We start from the raw sequence: 26,247 nt of genomic DNA, 5'->3' as shown, positions 1-26,247 counted from the left end.
AGCGATCTCAGAAGAGGCATAATCCTCTAGCCTGACATTAAGCAGTCACTGGCAGAGAGATGCCTGGCACTATGGTCCTTACTCCTACTTTGCTGTCACTGAATGAAGTATGTAAGAAATTTCCTATGTGGCCATTTTAACCCCACAGCTAACACAGTAGGTGGTTCTATTGCCAACACTGTTTTTTCCATCTTGTTTTAGAAAGAGAAGCTATGAGAAGACTTGGTGAGGAGGATCACACTCTTAGTGTAATGATCATTCTTGGAGATCACCTCACAGATTAACCCCTCCTGCAAAGCAAGGAACGTGGATGTTCTGACTCCTGGATGAGCCTAGATGGAAGGCAGCTGGCTGGCTGGCAGGGCTTGGGGTGACCTGGCTGTGTGCCCGAGCAGAGCTCCAGGCTGTTAAGAATCATTGTGAGAAATTTAAGTGCTTCTGGGGCCAATAGAGCAGCAGAAGTAAGAAAGAAGTGGGGCTATACACTGCAAACCTGGAGTTTGGTTAGGGAAAAACTTATGTGACTTAAAGTGTCCAAATCCCTCAGCAGCTTGTAATGCCAAGCTACAAAACACACATGTAGGTTTGCAGTATTTTTTCACTGTAGCATTTCTTTTGATCTGTGCATTTCAGCTGGGTTTCTCTCTGGCCACCCAAATCTAAACCATTCCTGCTTCATTACCAACATAAATACTCTCATTCTCCCTCCTGACTGAAGGCTTATATTGCAGTAGAAGGATTTTCTTTTCCTTCAGTTGAAAAGAAAATGTGCTCCATTACATGTGTCATTTTCTTCCTTGTAGTACTTGGCATAGCAGCACACTCAAACAAAAACATATCCACACAACTTCTAGGAGAAAAAACAATGTAAATGAACAACCACAAGAAGGTTGACTAGGCTTCTTGTGACTGGTATTCTAGGTCTCACAGCCTAACTGGGAGACCCAGCAGAGAGCAATAACAAAACACTGATGAAGCAAAACATTCAAGAGTGTAATGACATTCATCTCAGCTCAGCTCAGAGAAGCATTCTGGAACAGGCTTCAGTTTTAATTGTGGCTTGAAGGAACTCAAATCAAAGGGATCTTGGACACTATAATTGGTTCAATCAGGATCAAAGAGGTTTTTGGAAGTAGTTTGTGAGAACTTCCGTAAAGTACTACTTTGCTGGCAGTCAATGTCTGAAACACAGATTGTCAAAAATCCCTGCACAGATTTTGCCTTACCCCTAGCACTTCAGCTTCCATTATCAAAGTCTTCAAGGTTCACAGCAGAGAAGTGCAGAACAAATGGGTTCAGTCTAATGGCCAGTGAGTATGCCTAGCTAATACTGGGTGTCACATGTCCTTCCTACCAACTCATGTTTGAATCTCAGCCTTGAGTGGATATGTTTATTCCTCTTCAAAAAACCTCTTCTGTGATTAAAGAATAGTTTTTATTTAAAAAATTGCTAACTCTACTTTTAGGAAAAAAAGTATCCATTCCATGGGTCTCAAATACTTAACCTCTGATGTTACTGGTGTTTTGCTAACTTGTTGACTTCATTTAATGCCAACAGTTTCATCAGGGGAAGGGAAGGTGTTTACAAAAGAAATCAATAATCACAGCTTGCTTTCGTTCTTTTATCCTGAAGGAAATAAGCAATAAAAAATAATTCCAGGGAATCTGCCTGTATTTATGTGAGATTCAGCAGTTCATAAACCTCTTCAGCAGTTTCAGAACCTGTTAAGAGTGTTAGAGGATCATGGTTGACATATATGAAACAGTGCAGTCACTCTCCTCTAATGCATTTCCTCAACTTCAGAAACAACACCGCTTCACTGAGCCAAAAAAAAGGAATTAATTTAAAAATCTATTCCCCAAAGCTCAGAGCAGTCACCTCAGAGAAAGCAGACTATCTGCTAATGATGTTTGTTTTCTTTACATGGGAGCAGAGATTGCAAACTCAGACCTCCTCCCTTCTAGGGAAAAGCTTCAGTTTGATTCATTGATTCATTTCATTTGCATGAATTAATATGCAAAGTTGAACAGTGGTAGATTTACAACCTAATACTTGTACAACTCCTTACTTTTAAAATTTTTCTGCCCTGTGTTGAGGATTAAAGAACTGGAAAATCAACTGCAGGCAGTTGTGACTATGGTGGTATCTCTGATCTTAGCTTGGTGAAGCAGCATTCACGGTAAACTGTAAATTTCCATCACTAGACATCGTTCTGTGTGTGTCTGTACCAAATTTTGAGTAATAGGGTCCTGCACCTACAGCTGTAATGCAAGTAATTAATAAAAATTGTTCTACCACTTCTTCTTCAAAGATGTAAACGGACCTACTCATTCATTTTGCTTTGATGCTTAAATAACAGATTGCTGTTACCTATAAAAGCAATCTTTACAGTGCTAAGATAATTAATTTAGACATAATTGTTTTACAGTTGTGAATATCATACATACCTTGCAAGGATTTCAACTGTTGAAGCTTTTTACCTTCATAGCCTTCTGTGATTTTTCCTAATTGCTGGTAGTAGTTTTGCACCAGTCTACTGATATTATTGCTGGTCCCATACACACTTTCAACAGCAGCTTCCACCAGTCTCTCCTATATCAGACAATACAAGTCACAATTCATTTTCTAAGCCCAAAGCTGAAGTGTTTTGATCTGTCTAAAACTGAAGACCCAATCTAATTTGGTATGTGCACACAAAATTGTGTGAAATGTGGCTTTAAAAATATGGCATTTTGACATAAAAACCTGCTGTAAAATCTTTCTAATTTGCCTTATTTTCATCTGGGAAGAGGTCCTACCCTTATCTATTCAACCTCTGTAGCCCATTTTACCTGTCAACCCAACTGTCAGCAAAGTAGCTTAGTAGCTCTACTATGACTTTCCATTACACAGAAAATCCAAATATTTACTTTGGAAAAATTTTATTCATCTAGGAAGCAAGTTTTAGTTTGATTTAATTATTTATCTGTAAATTACAATTAAGCTGTTAATACACAAACACAATTAATCACAAAAGCTTGATCAAGAGGTAACCATCTCCCTTTCTTCCTCCTTTTCATTGTTCTCTTCCATCAAGAACCCTGACATTTTTTTTTACATTCCAGGGTTTGGCTTAATAAATTCTGGTTTGGGTAATACAGCAAATACTTTACCGCTACATAAGGATTAGTTTGTAAATACTTGGCAAAGTATTTTCAGTTTTAACACAGGCTGTAATGAACTCCTTCTGCTAATACTTCTACACACAAGGTAATGCATAAATGAAATTGTCTTCCATTTTAGCAAAGAAGCCCTTGGGTTCCTTTTGGAAAACTGCTGCTGAACATTTCCATACCTTGAAGTCCTGCCCATCATCCAAACTCTTTTTTCCAGCTTCCTGTCGGGCATGCTGCAGCAGCGTCTGCCCAATCACCTGCTCCATGTGCTGCTGAAGAAACTGAAGAGCTTCTTGTATTTCTGTGACTAGCTGCTGATGAAATTCTAAATTGGTTTCCTGTGTTTCTTCCTCAAGCTTCTCCTCCTCTTCCTGAATGTGGGACTCCTGATAATCACACAAAAAGAAAGCACTGGCATTTAAATATGTTAATAAACTTAGTCAGCTTCACTTTGAAAGAAGTCTACATCCATTCAGAATGTTACTGTTTTAATAAAGAGAACAATGTAATTTCCAGTGGAACTGTGTACAGTCTTTTAACCCACTTGTCTTTGCAACAAAACTATAGCCTCTGTCATGACACACACAGTAACAGTTGTGTCCTGTCCTATTAGACATTTCCAAGTGATGTATGCACATCTATGTCAAATAACCTGAGTTCAGTAAAGGATAATTGTGGATGCTTTGATAAACTGCACAGAAAAAAGGCAAATTTACAAGTTATGCAAGTTATGCACCAGGAATACTTGTACAGTTGGTTTGCTCTATCTGAGAAAAACTTGGTATATTGGTAGTTAAGGCCCTTGGGAAAGGTCATGCATGGTATAATAGCACTTTAAAACCATTTGCATACCATCCTGTGGTGATGAGTTCTAAAGCTTATCCACACATTTCTTCATTTGGAACCTGTCATCTAATAGCTTTGCTCAGTGCTCTCTTCTTTCATTAAAGACACAAGAAAAATTATTCCCTATTCACATATTTTATGCCAGTTTTAAAACATACAATATTTTGTAAGACACCTGTTTTTAGGGTAAAGAGTTCTAGTCCTTTGAGGTCTTTGGACCATCCTTGCCACCATTTTCTGTTCTTCTTTTAAAATCTACTTTACATTTAAATTCTCTTTAGCACACAATAGTATATGCTCACCAGCACAACCTGTTCTGTCTTCCTTACATGTGTTAGTCTCCCATAGATGGCCTTCTATTGTGTTGCTGATGTCCTTTTTACATTAATATTCTCATTTAAGGCTAAATAGCATAAAATTATTCTGGGGGACTCAACAGTGCCTATTTGATGCCTTCTTGGAAATAAGTAGTACAAGTAGAAAAAGAACCTGCTCTGGCCACATTCACCTGTGAAAAATAATGATGTCTCTATTAATGCTGGGTTGTCCTGACATGTCTTTATTTATAGCTCAGACATATGTTTTTGAAAGTTTTCTTAGGGAGTTGGAATGTGACTATATTTTTTCTTTTTTTTTTTTTCAGAAACCCAATGCCATGACCATGCCCAAGCCAGGATCCTTTAGTAATGTTTTACATTCTACATGAAATGAACAGATAAATATGACAGTGTCCACCAATCTCAAATTCGCCCAAGCAAAAATTAAGTTTAGTTAAAACAATACAGTATGCCTAAAAATCTTGAGTGTTGAGTGTCTGTAAATTAACCTTTTCTTTAACTCCTTATAGATTGGTTCTAGTTTTAGATGTAATTTGTAACATGTTTTCTCTCCCTTGACTTTTCACAATTCCACACCTGTGTCCTACTTTGTTAGCAGCAAGGATCTTATATGTGTATTTTTAGGCACTTCCTTGTGAGCTGGGTTTTAGCTGGACTTGGAAAAAGGCTATAATAAGAGAGAGGGCCAAAAGAACATTAATACCTGGAAACATTTAATTTTTGTTAGGGAACATAGTGATTGCATCAATTAAGGTCTCTGTGGGAGCTAAATGAGAGGGAGTACTGGAAAGCAAGAGGAATGCAGTGATATGCATTTGTATTTTATTCGTTTATGCTTGATTTCTTTTGAAGGTTAAAGAGTTTTTAAGATTTTCAAACTTAACAAAATACTCCAATTGACATTTCAAATGTGAAAATGGCAGCACACAAATTTTCCTTATTCCCCTTCCAAGTGGAGATGAAGGGTTTGCATTATGCAAATCAAACTTAGAGGGATACAAAATATTATCTCTCAACTAATTACACAGTGACAGCATGGAGCATAGAGCTGCAAAGTGGTGGATGGGTTCAACCCATATGTGCAGGAGCAATGAGTTGGGCAGGAGCTATCACTGACACCTGCTACAAGGTGTCTAAGGTTGACATGAAATTTGTTGGTTTTCTAGGTAAATTTCCAATGCAGGTAAGTAAATAACCAACACTTAATAGATCAACCTTAAAAACCAGAGTCACAAACAGATTTGAAAGTGACCTGTGGGCCTATCAAGTCTAAAAATCCTTTAACCTTACTCTTACCTCCCTGATCTACAGGAAATAGATAATTTGGAAGGATGTCAAGGGAATGGATGCTGAGCTTCTTGTGGGCAGTGGAGAGAAAAAAAAGACTGAAAAATTTTGACAGTATTGAAGAATTTGCTAGGTCTAGTAGGAAAAGAAATTGTTCTAATGCTCAAGTAAGAACATCTCAAGTGCATATTATGATCCCTAGCAGAACTAGTAGGAGTTGCTGAAGCAGCAACTTTGCAGAAATCCTTTATACACGTTGACATGCCTTCTTTCATTAGTATTTTCATATAAAATAAATTGCTAAATAAGCTTGCTTTGAACACACATATCACAGATGGCTAGACAGCAGATAAAGTATCAGGGTGTTTAAAATGTCTGCCCAAACTACAACAGGCACACTCAGGGACCTCCCATGCCAGCAGCAGGTGCATTTTTGACAGGGAACATTTTACTTTCTACTTGGGACTTTGTTTGGTTTTTTTGTTTTTTTTAAAGATCTTCTATGGCTATTTCTAATGCCAAATATCATACCATAGGAGACCTCTGGAGACAATGCACAAGGACACTGTACTTACCACTGCCTTCTGTAACTGCCACTGGTCCTCATCCTGACATGGCGAGGATCCTTTCTGCAGGGCATGCTGCTCGCTCAGCTCCTGAAGCAAGCTCTTCTTCCTGGACAGTCTCATGTGGGCCAGGGTTGTCATTCCAGCTCTTCGTAGGGTTAACCTTCTGAGTACTGAACACAGCAGAAGTTGGTGTTTTTGCAATATATAGTTAACAGACCTGCAAAAAGGACCATTAAAAAGACATCAGCAAAGCTGCTTGCTGATTTGGCACAGCTATGTTCAGCAAAGTCATTGGTAAAAGGTGACCAGAGTTACTCTTCACTCTGTGTAATGTCTTTTTATACAAAGCATGCCTTGGAAAGCTGCTCAGGTGTAAAGAGCGGGTATTGCTGTGATAAGACTTTTAATTCTGTCATACTGGAGTTAAAAGAAAAAAAGGAATACAACAGTTAAATAACCATCTAAATGCTGCTGGACTGAACACTTTATCTTGAAGAATATGCAATTCCAGTGTGACATATGGAGTACAGAGAGGCTGGTTCAAGACTAGAAATCTCTCACAAACATAGCAGATACACAGAAAGCACACCACTGAGAAATCACACAAGACTACTTTTTCTACTTGCCAGGAATCATGATTTGTCTACCTTTTTATTTTGCTTTTGATACTCAGTTGAAAAACTAGAGCAATTGCCTCTCTGTCTGAAGATGCTCATAATCCCTCCACACTGCACAGTGTAATGTACCCTAGTTTTTATCTGTGCATGCAACAATGAAGTATTGCCTCGCTGCTGACTGATGAAACCATGCTTACTCATCACTCAGGCATCCTAGTCTGCTTACGACACCTCGAATTATCTTCTCTTGTTTCTCAGACAGGTGCTTTTGCATCACAGCAGACAGAGCATATTCCATTGTCCACAGCTAAAAGCAGGGGGGAAAAAATACAAATGTAAAATACTCTGGTTTCAGTCATTCTAGTCACCATGTTAACTAGAGGGGGTATTTGGTGTCATTTTGCTAAAAGCAATCATCCCCCACTTTCAAGAAACAAACTCATCCTGAATTAAAATTATTCTACTTAGGAATATTTTTTTCAGTGATCACAATCTTAAACCAAGCTCACGGAAAAAAAAAGGAAGGCTTTGCACTGGTTTGGATAAGCCTTGAGTTGTGTGTCCTACAGATTTTTTGGTTTAAGCAACAGAAGAATAAGAGAAAAATAACAATATGAAACAAAATATTGTATCGACTCTTATCAGCGGGTTGCAGTGGGTTTTTTTGTTTGTGTTTTTTTCACTGGTAGAGAACGTAGTTTTTATTCTCACTGAACAAAATAAAGATATTTTCCATCACACTTTTGTGTATATAGTACACAGTGCTAATAGCTGGAAATGGAGATTGCGTGATTAGGAAAGTATATGGACTGCAAGTTTACAGCTCCCTCAGGGTGATATTTAGATCAAAGAATTTAATCTTTCAATGAGTTTTGATGGATTTGCCATTAGACTGTAAATTTTTTGAGATATGGACTTAAGATTTTGTTTAGCACATTGCCGGAATTTAAGGAATATGTGATGAGGTGAAATGGTTGTAAGCCCCAAACTCTGTTACTGTGAGATTAAGAGTATATTTCAGGCTACACTGGCAGATGAATAAATGCAGGTTACCTGCTGGTGTATCCAGAGCCCTAAATTAAATATAATACTCTGAGTCTCTGACAGCTTCACTGTATGTTACAGCCTCATTCAGAACGCAGGGGACTAAATTTTCTATTATTGCAGCCAGCAAGGTTTCACTAGATCGATATTTCTAGCAAAGAATTAGATGTGTAATTGCACATTGCTAGTATTAGGACCACAATTAGGAGTGGTACTGGGCCCTCCTGCAGATTTGATAGCCTTTTCATTGGGAAGCAGAGATCTGTGCAGGAGAGAAGCTTTATCTGTGAGCACAGAATGAAATTGGGAAGTGCAGACATCAGAAACCTCAACCACCTTTGGCTTTAAAATAAAAATGTCTTTCTTTCTTGGCAAGCACCTTCTCTGTAGTATACACAGCTACACATCTAATTGACCTCTCTCCATGCAGAACACGTTACCAAAACACATGTTCCTGAGCAGGATGCCTGACAAGGATGGGCAGGCAGTCACCAACAAGTGACAGATGGGAACAGTGCAGCTGAGCATGAGAAGCACAGCCTCAGAGTCTGCAAGGTACTTGTCTCAGCATGCAGCACAGATGTACCTGTGCATCCAGATCTCAACTGATTTGGGTCTAGATGACTCTTATAATCACAGAGCACAGTCAAACACAGTGCCTTCTCTGATTGTATGCTGCAAGTGTCAAATTAAGGTCTATCAGATCGCCAGGTATCATCGTAACAGATGGCAAAGACTCGCTGGAAGTAATAACTGTATCAGTATTTCTTACTATGCTTTAGCTCTGTGGATACGGCTTCCTGCATATGCCTTGTAGATACACCACACTGTGTATTATAATGACTCTTTCAGCAGTTAAAAGAAGGGCTGAAAATGACCCTTTACTTTCTATAAGTATTTTAATTTCCAGTGAGAGAATGGCTGTGGCTCAGATGCAGTTTCCTATCAATTTTGGAGACCTTATTATTCACTGAGGAGTTGCTCTTGAAGGGCCTGCCTGCACACTTCCTGTTAAACAGAAGATGATTTTTGAACTACAACTGTAATGTTAATTGATATAATATTGCAGCCAAGAACCCAAACTTTAGAACCTCACCTGCTATCAAGTATATCCTATTCAAAAAGGCTCTCAGAATGATAACAAACACAGGGCTTATAGTCATCTTTTACTTCTGTTTATGAAGAAAGACCCTAGTTCTGTAGGGGTGAAAGTGCCTTGAAGTGAATGAGTCACCTTTTCCATTAAGAGTGCATTGCAGAACCTATAAAATGTCTCCTCACTTCCCTGAGACCAATGCAAAGCTGAGAATGCAGCAGAAATTCCCCCAGTGAACAGTTATTAAACTGAACAGTAGAAGCACATTAGTTATATTAGTAGTAAGAGAACTAAAGGAAAGGAGGGGGATTATTACACATTTAAGATAACTAAGGAGGATTGAGATTTGGACTGAACACTAAACTAGTGTTTTGTCTCACGAGTGCTATTACGAAGATGATCAAGATGGGAAGGATCAGCTGTGAAGAAAGAGAACATGATACTTTTTATTGGAGGTAACTCTTCAGCAGCTCACTGGGATGGGCTGGCAAGGCAAAGTATTTTCTACCTCCAAAATACAGGAAGAACTCACACACATAGGCAGAAATGGAACAGTAAAGATTCTCTGGGAATGTTAAGTTGGAGCTGCTGTCATATGACTGAAAACCAGCAAGCCAGAGACAACTATTTCAAGCCATGTGGTTAGGTCAGGCTTTCAGCTTGCACCAATCTTCCAATGCTGGGTCAAGTCCACAAGCATCTCCACAAGCTTTCCTGTTCTTGGGAATGACCTGACTTTGCTCAGAGACAGCTCTCGTGTAGAAGCAAGAAACTCAGGCTGCTGTACAGACTTAGTGGCTGGCACAGAACTCAGGCTCTTTGATTCTGCATTTAACCAGTAAAACCAGTGACAAAAGTATGGTAAATGGCAGAGTAAAGCTGCAAGGAATGTCTGGCTTCTTCAAGTGTTGTTCCAATTGCCATGAAAAAATGAGTATAAACCAAAACAAAAGCAGTAAAATGTACACCATTTTAAAACTGGTAAGCAGACACTGGTTCAGTTTTCTCAGTGTCAGTGATGTGGGAATGGTTGGAAAACTCCTGTTTTTATTATGCAAGCTTCCAACTGTTTTGCTTCCTGGTCATAAGTCCATTTACAAGATCTTCTGAAGCACTCCTAATGTTAAGCATTACTCTTGGGCAATAAAGGTGAGGAATATGCCTCTCGCCTCTGTTTTGACATATTCAGCACAGATTATTCAGGAAATTGAAGGGAAGGGATTTCTCCCTACCAGCCTGTAGATGGGGTGCGATTCACACTGACTGACAAGCGAGTCCCTTAGCCTGGTGCAGGAGGCTGCTCCTTGAAACCCCTGCCCAGGAAGGAAAGCTCATCTACAGAAATCATGAGTTAGGGACTATGTAGCAAAATGCTCAAGATTTATTTTCATTAGTCATTTATTCTCATTTACCTCACTCACATCCTCAAGAGTATAAGGAAAAGTTTTTCTTTTCATTTGTAAAAGAGATTCTGTTTCCCTGTAATGACATTGTATTTCAGATGTGTAGAAGAAATGCTAGGAAAGGCAATCTAAAATATTAAAAAAGGCGGTTCATGTAAGAGGGAAAAATGTCTTTTTGAGCCACCTTGAAAAGCACACATAAACACCCTGGTGAAAAGTCTTCTGCTATTAAGACTTCATAAGCCTGTAAAGCAGATGGCTGTGTAACTCTTAGTATAGTATATTTATCACAAGGTAAATGAAAGACATATCTCCTGCATGTTCCCCACTGGAAAATGGCTGATAAATTGAAAGGCCTGTCAATATGACTGCTGATTTATGGATCTTCTGTCATGGTGACCACTGTAACATCTACAGGATCCCTTAAATGACATTATCACTTGTCACAAAAACTCTCTTCTCCTTAATATGGAAATGAATTGTTTCTTTTTGTAGGACACAAGTGTCAGCTTGTTGCTTAAATGCTCATGTTGCTGTGTTTGTAACAGGAAAGGGCCAAAAAAGGCATTAAGCATTTGAACATAACAGAATGTGTTGTGTCATGTTTCTCAGACTCATTTACAATGGAAAATTTGCCAGCCTAGGTTTGGTGAAACAGCTATCTCCCTGCATGCTCTCTTTGGAGATACAGCAGATTTTTTTCAAGTTTAGTTCAAACACTTTCCAAAAAGCCACACACATTAAATTAAAAAAGCTACTTAAGCTTCTGCACAGAATATGGTCTTGAGGAATCATACAGTTTCCCACTAGGAGAAACTCTTATCTCTTATTGGAATTTATCACATAGAATCACTGGTCCTTAGGACAGCGCTAGTGCTCAGGAAATTTTTATATTGAATAAAACCCAAATGCAGCGCTGGTGAGTCAGAGACCAGTGTGAGAGCTCTGTCATTGCTAAGTTAATTCCTCTATAGTAATTATTGTTAATGATGTCAGCAAGCCCTTTGTTGTTTTTTTTTTTAGCTAGGAAGTCATCTGTTTTATATTATGAATGCTCTGGTACATTGGAAGTGATGGGAAGTCAACTTTCTAATTTAAATAACTTATTCTTAGGCATGACCAGAACATCTGAATTCACATGCAATGAATCCATCATACGGTGCTGCCCAAACAGGTATTATCTAGCAGCTGAGTGCTGGAGATGAACTAATCCTCTTAATCCTTCGAGAAAAATTCACAGGATGTGGTTTCTCCACTCAACATTGTACCAAATGATAGCAACAGAGGAAAGTACGAAAGTACCTGTTTCAGAACAGGTGACTTACAATCAAGTAAATATAAAAAGATCAGGGAAGTGCATGTAAGTAAAGAAAATATAGAAGAAAAAAAGGAGATTTAGTAGGAAGCCCAAAGTTTTCTGAATCACATTGTTTTATGGTAGAACTTTAAATATGAGTGGGTTGAAAAGTTAAACTCCTTATAGCACTGCAATAATCAGGGACTCGTTGAGTACTTCATTAAACGTGCACTGGCTTTCCAGGCACTTTGGAGAATAAGGATAAGGGAAAGTATGATTTTGCCAGTGCTAAAGAAATCTGCGAGCCTTTTATTTAAGAAGCTCCAGTTACTCTAAACATTGCAGCACACACTTAACCTTTAGAATGGGGCACACTTTTGAATAAAGAAGGTCTTCCTTTGATCAGGCAGTGTTAGAAGCAATGCTGACAGAGATGTAACATTTCATGAATCAACTGAAAGGATAACTGAGTTCCAGCCTAATGCTGAAGACACCTGCCTCTGTGTTTACTCTTGTTGCTTTTCACCTCTGGTGTCAATGCCTCCTATGCTAGACAGAAACAAAGCAGGAAAGCTGGATGTATGTTTCTTCACCTTCTTAATATAAAGAGTAAGTTTTATATAAAGTGTGTATCAGACATTTCCAATTATTATAGTATTAATACATAAAACTTAGTAAGAAGTATTTATCATTGCAAAGCCTTGCCTGTAAACTATATTCAAACGCATTTTCTCCAAACTGCCCTAATGAAAGTTTTTTTGAACTGTTTCTGTAGATGCTCAAGAGTCGAGGACATCAGACAGCAGCCTTGCCAAAAAATGTTTATGTGCTGACAAAGCTGTCAAACACTGTGGACAGATGTTCAGTAATTACTCTCTGACTCCTCTATGCAAGGCTACATGCACAGCATACGTATTCACTCTGTGCCGCAGGTCAAACCACCCCTCCCGAATCTGGAGTCATGTCTGGACCTGGGCTATATATTTACACTCCCCACAAATAAGTATCTTGATAATTTTTTTTCCATATTCCATTTTTTAAACTCTGAGGTCCCAAAACATGACATGAATCTCACTTCTTTTTCTTGCAGGAGCTGTTCCTGGAAAAGCTTCCAGCGTTTCTGGCAGTGGGTCTCCCATTTCTCCAGCTGAGGGACCAAATTCTCCTGCCATTCCTCTTTCAGAAGCTCACATTCTTTTACAGAGAGGCCGGTCACCACTGGCAGGGTCTGAAGAAACAGCTCTGTCACCAACTCTTCTAAAGCATGGGAAGCTTTAGAGTACAGCTCCTAACAGGGAGACAAAGATGGATAGAGAGAGACACAGGTGACAAAATGAACCCTGGGACCTTTGGGGCAAAACTGACATTAGTCATGTCATCAATAGTTAGTGCTTCAAAATATGACACTCTTCAGCACTTTATAGAACAGAATTCTTCAAATTCATTCTGATGCAGAACAGTTTCAAGCCTAGGAAAACAAACATCTCGTGGTTTTAATAAAACTAGTCCCATACCAGCAATTTTCAATTGCTAAGGCTGTTTCACTCGTTTGGGTGATTTAGTCAGATACAAGCTACAAACTCTGTTCTAATTCCACTGTTAAACACACAGTGGCAATAGCACCTGTGTTGCCAAAATTGCTACAGTTTAACTCCTGGGGAGAAGGAGTGGGGACAGATAGCTCTCCTTAGTCGAAAAGAGAAAACAAAAACATGTTGGAAAGGTCACATGGACACTGAGGTACTCCCGCAGTATGAAGAGCTATTCCTGTGTAAGCTCCACATGATCTTACCAGTCCATAAAGCTTTACTGCCTAACTGGGCTTGCTTTCATTCTAATCAGTATTAACTGTCTTGAAAACAGCTAGATTTCTTTTCTTTAAAATACAGATAATATTTTTAAAACTCTTTAGGCATTCCTGTTACAAATTGTCTTCAAGCTGTTCCCTTCTTTTAATTACAGGATTAATTACAATTTATTAGGTGATCAAAATTTAGAACCTCTCAATATAAACATATATTTATTTAGATGTCAAATACATTTGTCTGCAGCTCATAGCCATGAAAAGTTCTAGGGGACTTGTTTTTTGGGGGGTATAAACTGCTATAATGTATTATTGTGTAAGAGCCCATTCTAACTGTTAGATGTTGAATCATAAATTAGAAAATAACACTAAAAAGAAATACAAAAAAAACCATAAAAAACGAAAATAGGATGTTAAATTGTGACGTAAAGAGCTCAGAAATAAAGAAAGACCAGAAGTTAGGTTGCATGTGAAAGGTGGTTCTGTGTCCCCATGATAATAAATTTGGGGCTCATGTAATGTTTCCACAGGACCTTTATCTGTTCCATGTTTAGGTTTATGAATAACCTTCGAACAGATTGATTTCATAAAAATATTTTGTATTTCTCAGTTATTGTAAAATACACAAGCTGTGCGCTGAACACGAAATTATTATTTTCCTCCTATGATCCCTCTAGGATGCTAATCACCATATTAATTAGCTGTTTCACAAACAATAAATAGCTTAACAGCTCCCTGCAGTAACCTCTTCTTATGGATAGATTGAGGCACGACACTAAAAAACGTGTTCACTATACCTTGGAGATGAGCAGTCTTTACTCTTTCCACTCTCTTATCTCTTTAAAGCTGGCAGGATTTTCAGAATCCAGCCTCCACTGGCTTTCTTTGACCTTAAAGTGTTCTGAATTCTTGCAAATTGGGCTATGGCTTTCTGAAAAACTGGGTACTGGGCACAAAGGATGAGAATTAGTAGTCAAAGACTCAACAATCGGATACCTCATTTTTGGTAACATTTCTTCCATTTCTAGTGATTGCTCATAATCTGGACATGACAGTATCCCTGGGGTAATATTTGCTACACAAGTGCATCCTATGCTGAAGGACTGATCTCCCCTACTCCTTAATTATTGCAGTTACCTGTCCCTGTTACAAGAGACATCCTAATCATCTGTGTAGTTGTGGGTCTGGTTTAGCTTAGCAAAAGCAGTGCAGAATGGTTTGCCTGCATTTTCTCTTCTGTTGCTATTTATTGTAGAATTCAAGCCTCCAAATTCTGACTTAACATAAGCTTAAAGATCCTGCATTTCTGATCTTCATATCCCATACAACATTTAAAGAAAAACTGCTCTATCTCAGTAAACCATCTCTTCTCTGAGCTTTACCAGCCTTACCAGACAAGTTAATTCCCCTGCCTTTACTGGGTGTTCAGTGATAAAAGAATTTATATTGAGTCTGAAATAGTTCAGAAGCAGTCTAGAGGAGTCTGTGGCATTTCTATTGCAATCTCAAAGGATCTCGGGCAGGGTGTTAAGGAATTCTATTCTTAAACAATGGCAGCTAAATCTCTTTGGAACACATTTAGCTACAGAACTGAAAGCATTTCCTTGGCATGCTCACAGCTATGTATTATTATTTACTAGGAAATATTTTGCACAGAACATAAAGATGGTATTTTGCTACTTGTTGTCATGCCATTTTGTTTAAAGATGCAGTGAATAGAATTCTGCGTGTATTCTCTGCAGCCTTTGGTACTACCACAGTAGGTACATAGTTACTCAGGAAAAATGTGACTAGGTCCTGTTCCCAAAAAATTCCTTACCTATACCACCTCATTAATGTGATGGGCCAAATCATATGGACATCAGATCCCAGGCAGTCCTCACATGCCAGACCCTACCAGGACAGAACGCTGTACCCACAAGGCCATACCACAGGGAGAATACAATGGCCACGCTCTTTAATGCAGCACTTGAAAATCCACAGTGGACTGGCCTTTTAAAATCAGGTAGGGGAAATACTAAGTCTACATTTAGAAAGATTACAGATGTGATTGAATTCTACCCAAGCAATTCAAGCTAACAAAATAGTTCAAAAATGTTTGTACACTAAGGAATTTACTTGATCTCTCACAGCAATAAGGTCTGTCTGTGAGCAGGGGTGGCATACTATGTATTATAGAAGTTATTTTCCACAGAAATAAAAAGAAAATTGTTAAGAAATTCTACTGCTTCCAAGATCTTATTTTTGGATTACAAAATATTTCTTACAAGCTTCCTGATATGTCATCTCTTGTTTTTAGAGATTTGACTTAATGGAATTTATTCAAAATGATTCCATTAATAGAATAACTGATTGCAGTGAATGAATGAACCTGTTTGTAGTACCTGGCAGTCAATCTCAAAGCTTTTCAAAAAATCCCCACAGAAATTCATCAAGCATAAAGAAATACCACAGGGTATGCACAGAAATAAAATGAGCTCAGATTAAAATGCTGAGTGCATCTGAATTTAAAACGCGGCAATAAATATAAAATTTGGTCAAAAACCAGGGGAAATACACAGCTTATCAGATTTCACTCAAACTTGAAAAACAGTATTAATGCTCCCCCTCAAAACTAGATGATTAAAAGATTCCTACATGTAGATGAGAATAAAATAAATAGTGAAATGGTGAAGCAAGAAAATGTTTTTAGAAAGGCCTGTTGTGGTTTATTTTACATGCCAACCACTAAGTAGTATATATTATCTCAAAGAGGCAACTTCACAGCTATTCGTTACCTTGGAACAGCTACTTGTTAACTTGTGATACAACATCATTTCATTAAAGGAATTAAAGTGCCTGATCAAAGCTGTAGAACACTCTTCCATGTGCCTCCAGAAGCTCAGTGGCTAGGACACTTGTTTAGGAGATAAGAGATTCATCTCCCAGACCATATTGTATCTTACTAAGCACAGAGATTCAGTACTCAGGTCATGCATCCCATCAATACATCAAAAATTCTTAGACATTGGACATACACACCACTGGCCACTAGAAGATACGTAACATACACTCAGAAGAGACACACTAAATGGGGAAAAGCTGCTTACATGTACTTCTTTCATCCATGTCAGAAATGCTGGAATGCCAACTGGAAAATGAAACCATACTCTGCTTTTAAGCATCGTAACATTATTAAAACACAATGATGCTGAATTCATCCCTAGGACAAGATAATAAAAATATTCCACTGCTTGATTTCTATGCATTTAAAATGGAGATTTATTGAAATTTCAGTCATTGAAATTTCACCGCCTTATTAGTCCCTGAGGCAATTTCAATCTTCTCTTTCTTTACTCCCTTTTTAGAAATGTGCCTTTGTAGATAAGGTTATGTCTCTGAATAGATCTAACTGTTAACAAATTGTGAAACTATATAGAGGTAAAATACATTTTCTTATACACTAAGTCAAGAAGCAAACTTTAGAAAAGGCTATCTCCTATCAGACATCTTGTATCATCTTTGACCGAAATGACCAGTTAAAATTTCATAGAGCCCAAGTCCAGAACTAGAATGAGCTTGCATGGTAAGACTTCACAGATTTAATCTATCAGATGATGCTGTCTTTCAGCCTTTTTAGGGTAAGTCATGGGGCAAAAATTTCAAAAGTGAGCATTTGAGGGGGAGGTCTCTTGAAAGGGGTTTCCACTTGAAACAAACTCTAGGTGGTTCATCTTGAAAAGATGTACTCGGTACTTGGAAAGATGTCCTAACAATATCACATGACAATGAAATTACACAAGGAAAGTAATGAAAGAGTAAATCTCTGAGAATCTTTACTTTTTATTTTGTCAAAAATTTTTTTCACTCTTTTATTATCAAAGGGAAGAATAAAACACTTTCTTCAATCTCACATTTATGTTACCCATTCATAAAATGTTTATTGCCTTGCCCATTGATAATTTAATAGCTTTTAGTTTAAATTCCTGTGCATTTCATTCCTGTGTCAAGTCAAATGAAACAACATTCTGGTGAACTGCTATCAGCAAAGGGGAATTACAAATGGCAATAAGTTGTGGTTTTATGGGTTTGAAGTTAAGGCTGAGGAAAAAGAACTATCTTACCACAGGCTATGTAATTCCTAGCTCTTAATTGATTTCCTTTGTGCAATCTGCATGTCTGTTTTCTTAACAGGAATTGTTACTCACTAACATATTTTTACTTCTTCTTTCCTTACTGAAATACATGGTTAGTTCACAAACAAACAAGAAAAAAAAGAAAGAAGAGAGAAAAGATTAAAGGTTGGTAAATATCTGATATGATAACTTGAGACAGACTTGCAAGGAGACAGCCATTATTCTTTTCAAAAGATCATGCAAAATACAACAGTATATATTGGTATATTGGAGTGGGGAGTGCATGTTGTTTTTGCTGCCATGTAAAACAAAACTATGGTAAAATCTTAGCAATTGAAAATTTACCCAAGCCAATACAGATTATTACTGCAGCACAACATCCCTGGTATATGGGATAACTCTGCAGATCGTGTTCATGAAAATATTAGGCTCTGCACAATTATTCCTTCAGTTATGATACATGGTGATAATCAAATCATTCACCCCCATTCCTCAACATGCACTTTAAAAATTAGTTACAGAGCCTGTGTCGAGACACAGACTATTCACCTACATTGCACTAGTTCAATCCACTAGTGTGGCTGAAAAGTCCTACACTATCCTCCAAATATAACTCATTCATTCACTTCCGGCATCAACAGATTGCATTGACCTTGGTTAAATAATTTTAATTGATTTATTCATGTGTACGCAAAATAAACCTACTCAATTATTCTATGCAAACACAGTCAGCTTCCGGATCATTGAATTGTTACATATTTATTCACCAATTTGGATAATTCTTTGATGCACCGTAGCACTACAGTCTGCAGCACTAGAGGGTTATATAAATCTATCTTGATGAACTCACAATCTGTTTAAAAGGGAAAAACATAAAAATGAAAAAGGCATAGAAATTTGAGAAGGGCTTAGAAGAACATTGTGAGAACAAGGTTAGGATTTTCTCTCACAAGGGAGTGGCACTTACAGGTAAGTGACATCTTTTATTCTGCCCCCAGGACAGTCATTGGTTCCCTGTTTGGTCACGTGGTGACCTTTTCCTTGTATTTTAGTATCACCTCTTGCATTGAGATCATCTTTCCACTTATTCATGAAACTAAGTCTTTTAGGCTAACTGCCCTGCTTGCAAGGTAGCTGTGGAAATGCAAGCTGTTCTAGTGCATAGATGACAGAGGAACTTTTTATTGCAACCAAGGTCCATGAACTCTGGGTGATGGCAGGGCACTTGAGCTTCTATGCTTTGTTGAGTGAATTTGTCAGTTGTGCAGCCCTTGGCAACCTTGTATGGCTGTCTTCCTAGAGGATTAATTCTGCTGTGTTGCCTACAATGCAAGCTTTAAATGAGGAAGGATGGTCTAGAAAACCGATATAGAATGAAGGCAACTGTGTGTTCCCAGACAGTTGCTTTGAAAGCTGCTAGTACCTACTCTTAGCTGAAGGTTTGCCTGAGAATGGAACCTTGTTCTATGGGACCTGACTTCAGCTAACTGGATATGATGCATCTCCATCACAATGGTGGTGTTGCATTACATAAACTTACTGGATATTACTCAAAACGGTCATCTGTCTGATTCAAAGTGGCTGTTTTTTACTCGGATATTGGTGTTTATTTTATAAATTGCAATACTGATGGATGAAATTGCTGGTCATGGGGAAAAACCCCATCACACTGAATTCCCTTTTAGGATTGGGTTCTGTTGCCATTAATCTGAAAAGTGCGTTGTGATTCACTCCAGTTTTGAGGGTTTCCAACCAGAGTCGGGATGGCAATGGGTACAGAAGCAGGAACTTCTCTGGAACTCAAAATCCTGTGAGGACTGGACAATATTAGATTATTCAGCCCAGAAGAAATATGTTATTTCTTTAACCTTTGGCTAGAAAAGAGTATGAGCTACTTGAAGAGGGGGCACATGAGATGCTATTGATAAATTTTGGTTATGAAGAAACTGGAATTTAGGTAACACTTTGCCTCCTCTTGAATTTAGGTAATTAGGTCCTACTAAGAGCCCTCAGTTTTATTTCCCTTAAATGCAACAGCTATTTGACTGTGTAGGAAAGCATAAGTAATTTGTGCAGTTTTCCAAGACTAATTTTCTTTTGCAACAAAATAAAAATGGACTGAACTCTTAAATGTTTAATTACTTCTAGTTCTTTCCCCTCCTACTGTGTTTACAAATTGTGGTAGTTTTGGCCTTAGTTTTAGCTAGGCCTCTGTTTGGCAGGCCCAGACAGAGTGATGTAGATAGAAGGGGACAAGCATCACCTGACTTAAGCAACCAGAGAGATATTTCATATCATCTGACATCATAGAAAATATAAAAAGAGAGGGAGGTGGAGCTTCTGCCTCTTTTTGCTCTTCGCCTTGGACCTGTGAGGACACACTTTGCTGCCTCTACCGAGATTAAGCCTTGCTGCCCTCCCCTGCTGTGTTACCTGGGGAGGTGAACATTTTCGTGTTAATTTTTCTCCTCTCTTGCTGGGAGTTTTCTCTGGAAGAGCTTTTTGGGGAGTTTTGTGGGCTTGGGTGGTTGGTTGGGTGACTCGCTAGAGGTATTATTTCTTTTCACATTTGTATATATATATGTGTTATATTCTGTTTTTAATTTTCTTTCTTCTATGTAAATATAAAAACCTTGCCATTTTGAAGTTTTGCTTCTAGTTTCTTTTTCTCTCTTTTTCCTCCCTCCCTTTCCCTGGGGGGAAGACTCTGACAGACTATTACGTTTGTTTTTAAAATATCTTCAGTCTGTCTTTGGATGTCTAATGGCCCACAGGCTGAGGAATATTCATCCAAGTATCTGTGGAGCATGCTAGGGTGATTTTAGAGTTTCACTCAGTTTTTTCAGTAATCTTGCTAAGCCTCCATATCCACTGGAATGATAAAAAAGCTGTAGAACAGGGCACTACTACTGCTGGTGAATTTGTTTTCTTGCTTCCTAACTTATTTACTAACACACACTTGCAGTTAGGAAATACGGACATTAAGAGAACAATAGAATATTTAACCAAATCTTTAATTTAACCTTTTCCTTGTTTGTAACAGAACAGAAACAGCACGGTCCAAACCTTCCAAATGTGTGCAGGGTAAATGACTATCAGTTAAGCTTCAGGAAGTGCAGACCTTCTGGAATACAACACCAAGCTTTGCAGTGTTTGCAGAAGTGCCCCAATTAACTGGTTCTACAAAATCCCTGGTTCAAACCCATCAGGCACATAGGCCTTGTAGCACAGAGCTGACTTTTCCCATGTGAATCTTATAGAATCATAGAATCATACAATTGACTGGGTTGGAAAAGACCTCTGAGATCATCAAGTCCAACCCTTGGTCCAACTCCAGTCCCTTTACCAGATCATGGCACTCAGTGACACGGCCAATCTCAGTTTAAAAACTTCCAGGGATGGTGTATCCACCACCTTTCTGGGCAGGTCATTCCAATGCCTGATTACTCTCTCTGGAAAGAATTTTTTTCTGATATCCAACTTAAATTTCCCCTGGCAGAGCTTGAGCCCATGCCCCCTTGTCTTATTGCTGAGTGCCTGAGAGAAGAGACCAACGCCCACCTGGCTAGAAATTCCCTTCAGGTAGTTATAGACAGTGATGAAGTCACCTTGTTGGTACCTGGATGGTCAGTCTAATGTCTGCTTGTTTAGGTCTACCTGAGTTGCAGTCTCAGAACAGCACTGTGGAGTATCTCAAATCCCTGTGGCCTCCTCACAGGTATCTTGCCTTCTTCACTGGTAGCAGTAGCTTCTCTTTAGCAAGACCTGGAGCAACTAAGTGAAGGGAAAAGTCCTGCTGCCCAGGGAAAGGTTTCTGCTTTTCCAAGCTGCATGTCTGCTTTGAAATTGTGGTGGAGCAGAGAGAGAAGTAAAGGCATTGTTTGTGCAATGAACCACCTTCCCTTAACAGCAAAACTGGTTTTGCTTTTATGGCACATGTGTAACTATTGCACGTTTCTCTGCTGTAGAAGTCCGAACAGTCCCATTTACCTACAGTGGGGAGACGCTCATCTGTATTTTCTCTTATTTCTAGCTTATACGAGGTATATTCAAAAGTAGCCTCCTCTTAAAACAGTCTGTAGCATCTGTATTTAGGGTTAAGGGAGAAAGTGCAGTTGTTCATTATGTTCAATATCACCGTAAAAATATTTTATTACAGGAAAGAAGGTGGAAATCAAGATTTGTGGACCATCATTGAATAGAAGCCAGTTGGATCATAATACTTGGTTTTTCATGTCTGGCAGGTTTTGTTTGGGTCTAGTCATAAGAGAGCAGTTGTAATACAGAATATAATGGCTTAGAGCTGGACGAATTGGCAGAGTTTGAGTTTGTGCAGTTATCCTGACAACCTGGCAATTCTAGAAACATTTAATTCTCCCAAACCAATTTTTCTTTAGTGGGAAAGAAAACTTAGCTAACAGTGTTGAAAGAAATAGGATTTTCAGTCTGATGTTACTGCCACTAAATCAGAGTACACAATAAACGAAAACAATATAATTTCACAAATGAGGTGGAACTGTGCAGAGTAAAAAAAAAATTGTTTGGTCTCCAGAGACTTCATGTGAACTGAGGAAGAGGGTGGAGAAGTTAGAAACTCTAAACAATGAACTGTGCATAGTAATATCAGCAAACATGTTAACTTCTCTTATATTAAATAGCTTTGTACAATTAATCTACTCTGATTCACTGGCATATCCTTCCAAGCAAACTTTTCCTTTCTCCAAAGCCATAGTTTTTCTCCAATATCTGTTGCTTGCACCATTACACAAAGGCATAGAAAATCTATTTGCTCTAAATACAGTAGCTTTAATTTTTTTAATCAACTGAATATGAAAGTGCATGTGGACTAGGTCTAATTAAGACTGTATGAGAATATTATCATTATGTGATAGGGACCACAGGTTTCCACAACATCCTGATAGGGTCATAATTAATCATGACAAGGATCCTGTTGAACTGAAAGTGTTTAGTTCCAGCCTAATTAAAGGTCAGTGCTGACTACAGTTTTGGGCTTCGTCAGATAGCTCATGTTATCTCATTTTTTCATTTCAGAGAGAAAATAATTAAAGGTGACGCAAAAGCATGAAGCATCTACCTATTTTCCAAATCAGGAACAAAAAGAAGTGTAAAAACATTACTTATAGCTGAGACCAAAACCTATTTTTGACTAGAGAAAAAAAAAATTCTCTGAGAGGAAAAGAGATGAAAAGACTATTTTTGGAAATGTAGTTAAATTTACTAAGAATAGTATCATCCTACCACAATGCAGGAGAGATAATTGTGGTACATAAACGAAGCCTCCCTCCTGGTAGTAATGCCAGACATTGTATGCTCTCAACCTTATTGTAGCCTTGTCAGCCACCTGGGCAGCACGTTTTGGCAGACCACACATGCTTTTTCTGACCAATACGTGGTTAAGAGGAATTGGGAAGATAATGGAAAAGGCAAGCTAATGTGGGAGACCATCGGTCTTCTGGTTTGCCACCCTAGCCTCCTGGAGCTGCCATGATCTTTCCTGCAATTCCCCAATCCTTCCTGAGGCCTGACACTATGTACTGTCGTTAGAGGATTTTCAAAGTCAATTGAGTAAATGACATTTGTCACCAGAAGAGGCACCTTGTGGAGATCGGCAATAGCCTCTGTGCTCTCATAGTCATCCTCCTCCTCCAGTTCCCACTGTGCTTGCTGATGCTTCTCTACCAGCTCATGGTAAGCCTAAAAGAAACAAATAGGTTAATGTAAATGGTTGAAAAGGTTTGGGTAGCTTCTTGTGATCCTCTCCTTTCCTTCCTCGATGCCCTTCCCATGTACCACTGCAACAGCAATTGTTTATCTGGAAATAATATATACTTACTACTGAAAAACAAGTGAAATGATCGGATTTGAAACCTTCTCTCCGGTGTACGAGAATCACTGCATCACAGCAGTACTACGAGGTGCAGAACAGCCATCAGATGTCATCATTAGACACCTGAGTTACAGCTGTATCACTCTGTACAGGGCTTTGGCACTGGGGTTGGTCAGCATGCCCCACGGTGGTTTCTAAAAGGATAATCTATGCCTTGGTTCTGACTAGGTCCCTGGTCACAGTTTTAAGAGGGATGCAATTTTTTACTTCAAGTGAGGACTGCGACTGTGGATGTGTTGGCAGGCTCATGGATGACTGAATTCCACAGACTATCTCAATCTATAGACTGATGAGTAGTCTTACACGTAAGTATTTCATATTTTTGTTTAAACTGCCAAATGCTTTCTCACACCCCCATAGTAAATATGGATTTCTTCATTAGGTATGCCAATAGAGCTCTTCTAACGAGTATCAAAGTGCTCACAAACTCTTCATGTACCAATCATTCTTGTAGAGGTAGACTTGAAAATTCACACTCCTCATGGAATTGTAGTTTATGACAGAATTTGACAATTTAACTGCTATAACATGTATGTTCATTGTGGGTAGGCTGAGCCAGAGTGGGTTACTCTAACTGGCACTTTATGGTTTGTGTGCTCCACTTGATCATTCCTATATTCTTTGCCAGTGAAAAAAACAAAATTAAAACACTCCTTTTCCAATGGAAACATAAATGAAGCAGACAGAATGATATAGGGACTCTAACCTTTACTACATATCTTGTTCTGTCTTATAAAAAAATCAGAGCTCCAGAAACTAAATCATTACCATCCAACTTGCGTTCAGAAGAAACAGATGTGAAGAAAGTTCATTTCAAAATCCACCTTAGTAATTGGCAACCACTTAAAATTCAGCAGAAAGGTCAGTTACTGCTGAGGCTGCTACCATGGTGGTGTGAGCCCCTCAGTGAGGTGGAGGAGTAAAGGCAGAGGAAAAAAGTGTTTTTGATGGGTAAAACTCTGCGCTCATGGTGAGGCTTTGGGATCAATTCCTTCACTGCTGAGCTGGCTGTGAAACCATGAAACATTCAAAATAGCTCCTCAATGCCAGGGGGATAGTTCTTACAAATAATTACTGGACTATTTAAGTCAAACCATGGGAGCTGCATGTATACACAAATTTTTCCTATTCTTCAAAGAGTCTCTGCAATCAAGACCCCATCTATTCTAGGACAAAAGACTTTCCTGCCATGGCAGCAGAAAGGCTTACCTTCTTGACTTTTATAATTTGCACATAGGCATTGCATAATACTAAGACTCAGCTGTGTTCTGTTCTGCAGCATGAAGTGCAAATTGCTCTTTCCTGCTCAGCTTGTCATAAGCAGATTGTTAGTCTACAGTTTAAGTAAGCATAGTCATTAGCTTTCTAAGGTGTAAGAATAAAGCATGTCTTGCATAAAGCTGTGTGGTTCTAACTTTGTAGGGAAGAAGACTTAATACAAAATTTCTAAGCTTTGTTTAATGAACCTGGATGTGTCCCAGAGTTTTGAATGTTGTGTCTATGGAAAATAAATTCACAAGTACTCAGTGGCTAAAAAAATGTGTGATAGAATTATTTGTCTCAAGTTACAAAAAGCTAAAGATGCAAAAAGTGCTCTACTGTTTTAAAGCACCTGAAACCTTTTGTTTTGATGTGAGGTGTTGCCAGGCAGATGTGCATACAAAAACAATAACTGCGTTATCCAATTCATACAAAATAATTAAATGAGTTGGTTCTGCAGTGTTAAGATCAATAAATTTTGAGTTTGCTACAGCTGGAATCTGGGTCTTCTCACACAGTAATTTTATTTAAGGTACTAGATTTCACCAATATTTTAATGTTGCTGGATGTAACCAATTTCACCTTATTTCTTTGCATTAAAATTGAGGATTGATTCTTCTTTTAATTCTTAGTAACTTAGGTCTGCAGTTCTAAGCAGTTATAGGTGTTTTGCACTCTCAGCATTTATAGCTAAGAATTCTGATTTTGTATATTCATTCTGAACAATAACAATAGATCTCTATAGAAAATACAACCAAGAAAACATTACACTGGCCATTGTATACTATATTAAATTATCAATTGCCTTCTTTAAGGCATCCTGCCAAAGATCATAATGTGTTTTTCCTCTCACCATCATCATCATCATGGCTAGGCTTTGCAAATGAAGATTTGGGAAGGGCACTACCCAAGCTTGCTGCAAGTATGCTGGTGGCTAAATGTTGGTGGCTAAAAAGGCAAGTCCAGTCGCAAAAGACACAGCAGAAAGTCTCCTTCCAACATGTGAGTGTCAATTTGAACACACCTTTGGAAGCAGGTGTATGTCTTTGTCTCTTTGTCTTTGTCTGGCCTCATCAGAAGATGCTGGTTGGCCATGGTTAGCCAGCTGGGTATGGAGATGAGCTTTGGTTAGGCCACCTTTTCTAGGCCCCTCTCCGTGTGGAGCAAGCAGTGCTCTCCTTAAAAAAGGCTGCTTGGTCATTCAGGATGCTGCCTCACGAGACTGTCATCTCTGGGGTCAGTCTCGAATGACGAATGACGAATGTCCTGAACCGCCTGCATGCAGGGTTGGGTCTGCAGCTTCCAGTGCTTCCTCACCTGCCGTTTTAACCCTCACCTGTCGCTACAGGGCTTTGCAATGTGGGTGAACCCTTTGAGCCTGTGCAGTGGATTTTTTAGGTGAGGTACAGCGTGCACAGAACTGGCCCTACCCCTTACTCCTAAGGTTCATCTGCCAGGGCCGAGCGAGCTTGGACGGTGACAGCAAATACCTCAGGATGTAGGTTTG

The 26,247-nt window shown here is 38.7% G+C and overlaps 1 protein-coding gene across 1 annotated transcript in view; it reads right to left on the bottom strand.

The window, feature by feature from the left end:
• Nucleotides 1-26,247, bottom strand: part of EVC (EvC ciliary complex subunit 1) — a 51,990-nt gene that overhangs the window by 6,653 nt on the left and 19,090 nt on the right. The window contains exons 11-16 of the mRNA XM_071556816.1: nt 23,189-23,287; nt 12,729-12,941; nt 7,011-7,120; nt 6,203-6,413; nt 3,336-3,542; nt 2,449-2,593 (exon numbers count right to left, since the gene is read on the bottom strand). Coding sequence (XP_071412917.1) covers nt 2,449-2,593; nt 3,336-3,542; nt 6,203-6,413; nt 7,011-7,120; nt 12,729-12,941; nt 23,189-23,287 — 985 coding nt within the window. The remainder of the gene's footprint in view (nt 1-2,448; nt 2,594-3,335; nt 3,543-6,202; nt 6,414-7,010; nt 7,121-12,728; nt 12,942-23,188; nt 23,288-26,247) is intronic.

The sequence above is a fragment of the Pithys albifrons genome, chromosome 5 (genome assembly GCF_047495875.1).
Source record: "Pithys albifrons albifrons isolate INPA30051 chromosome 5, PitAlb_v1, whole genome shotgun sequence".
NCBI lineage: Eukaryota > Metazoa > Chordata > Aves > Passeriformes > Thamnophilidae > Pithys > Pithys albifrons.
Note: the sequence above shows the minus strand (reverse complement) of the source record. Positions and strands in the feature narration are given on the sequence as shown.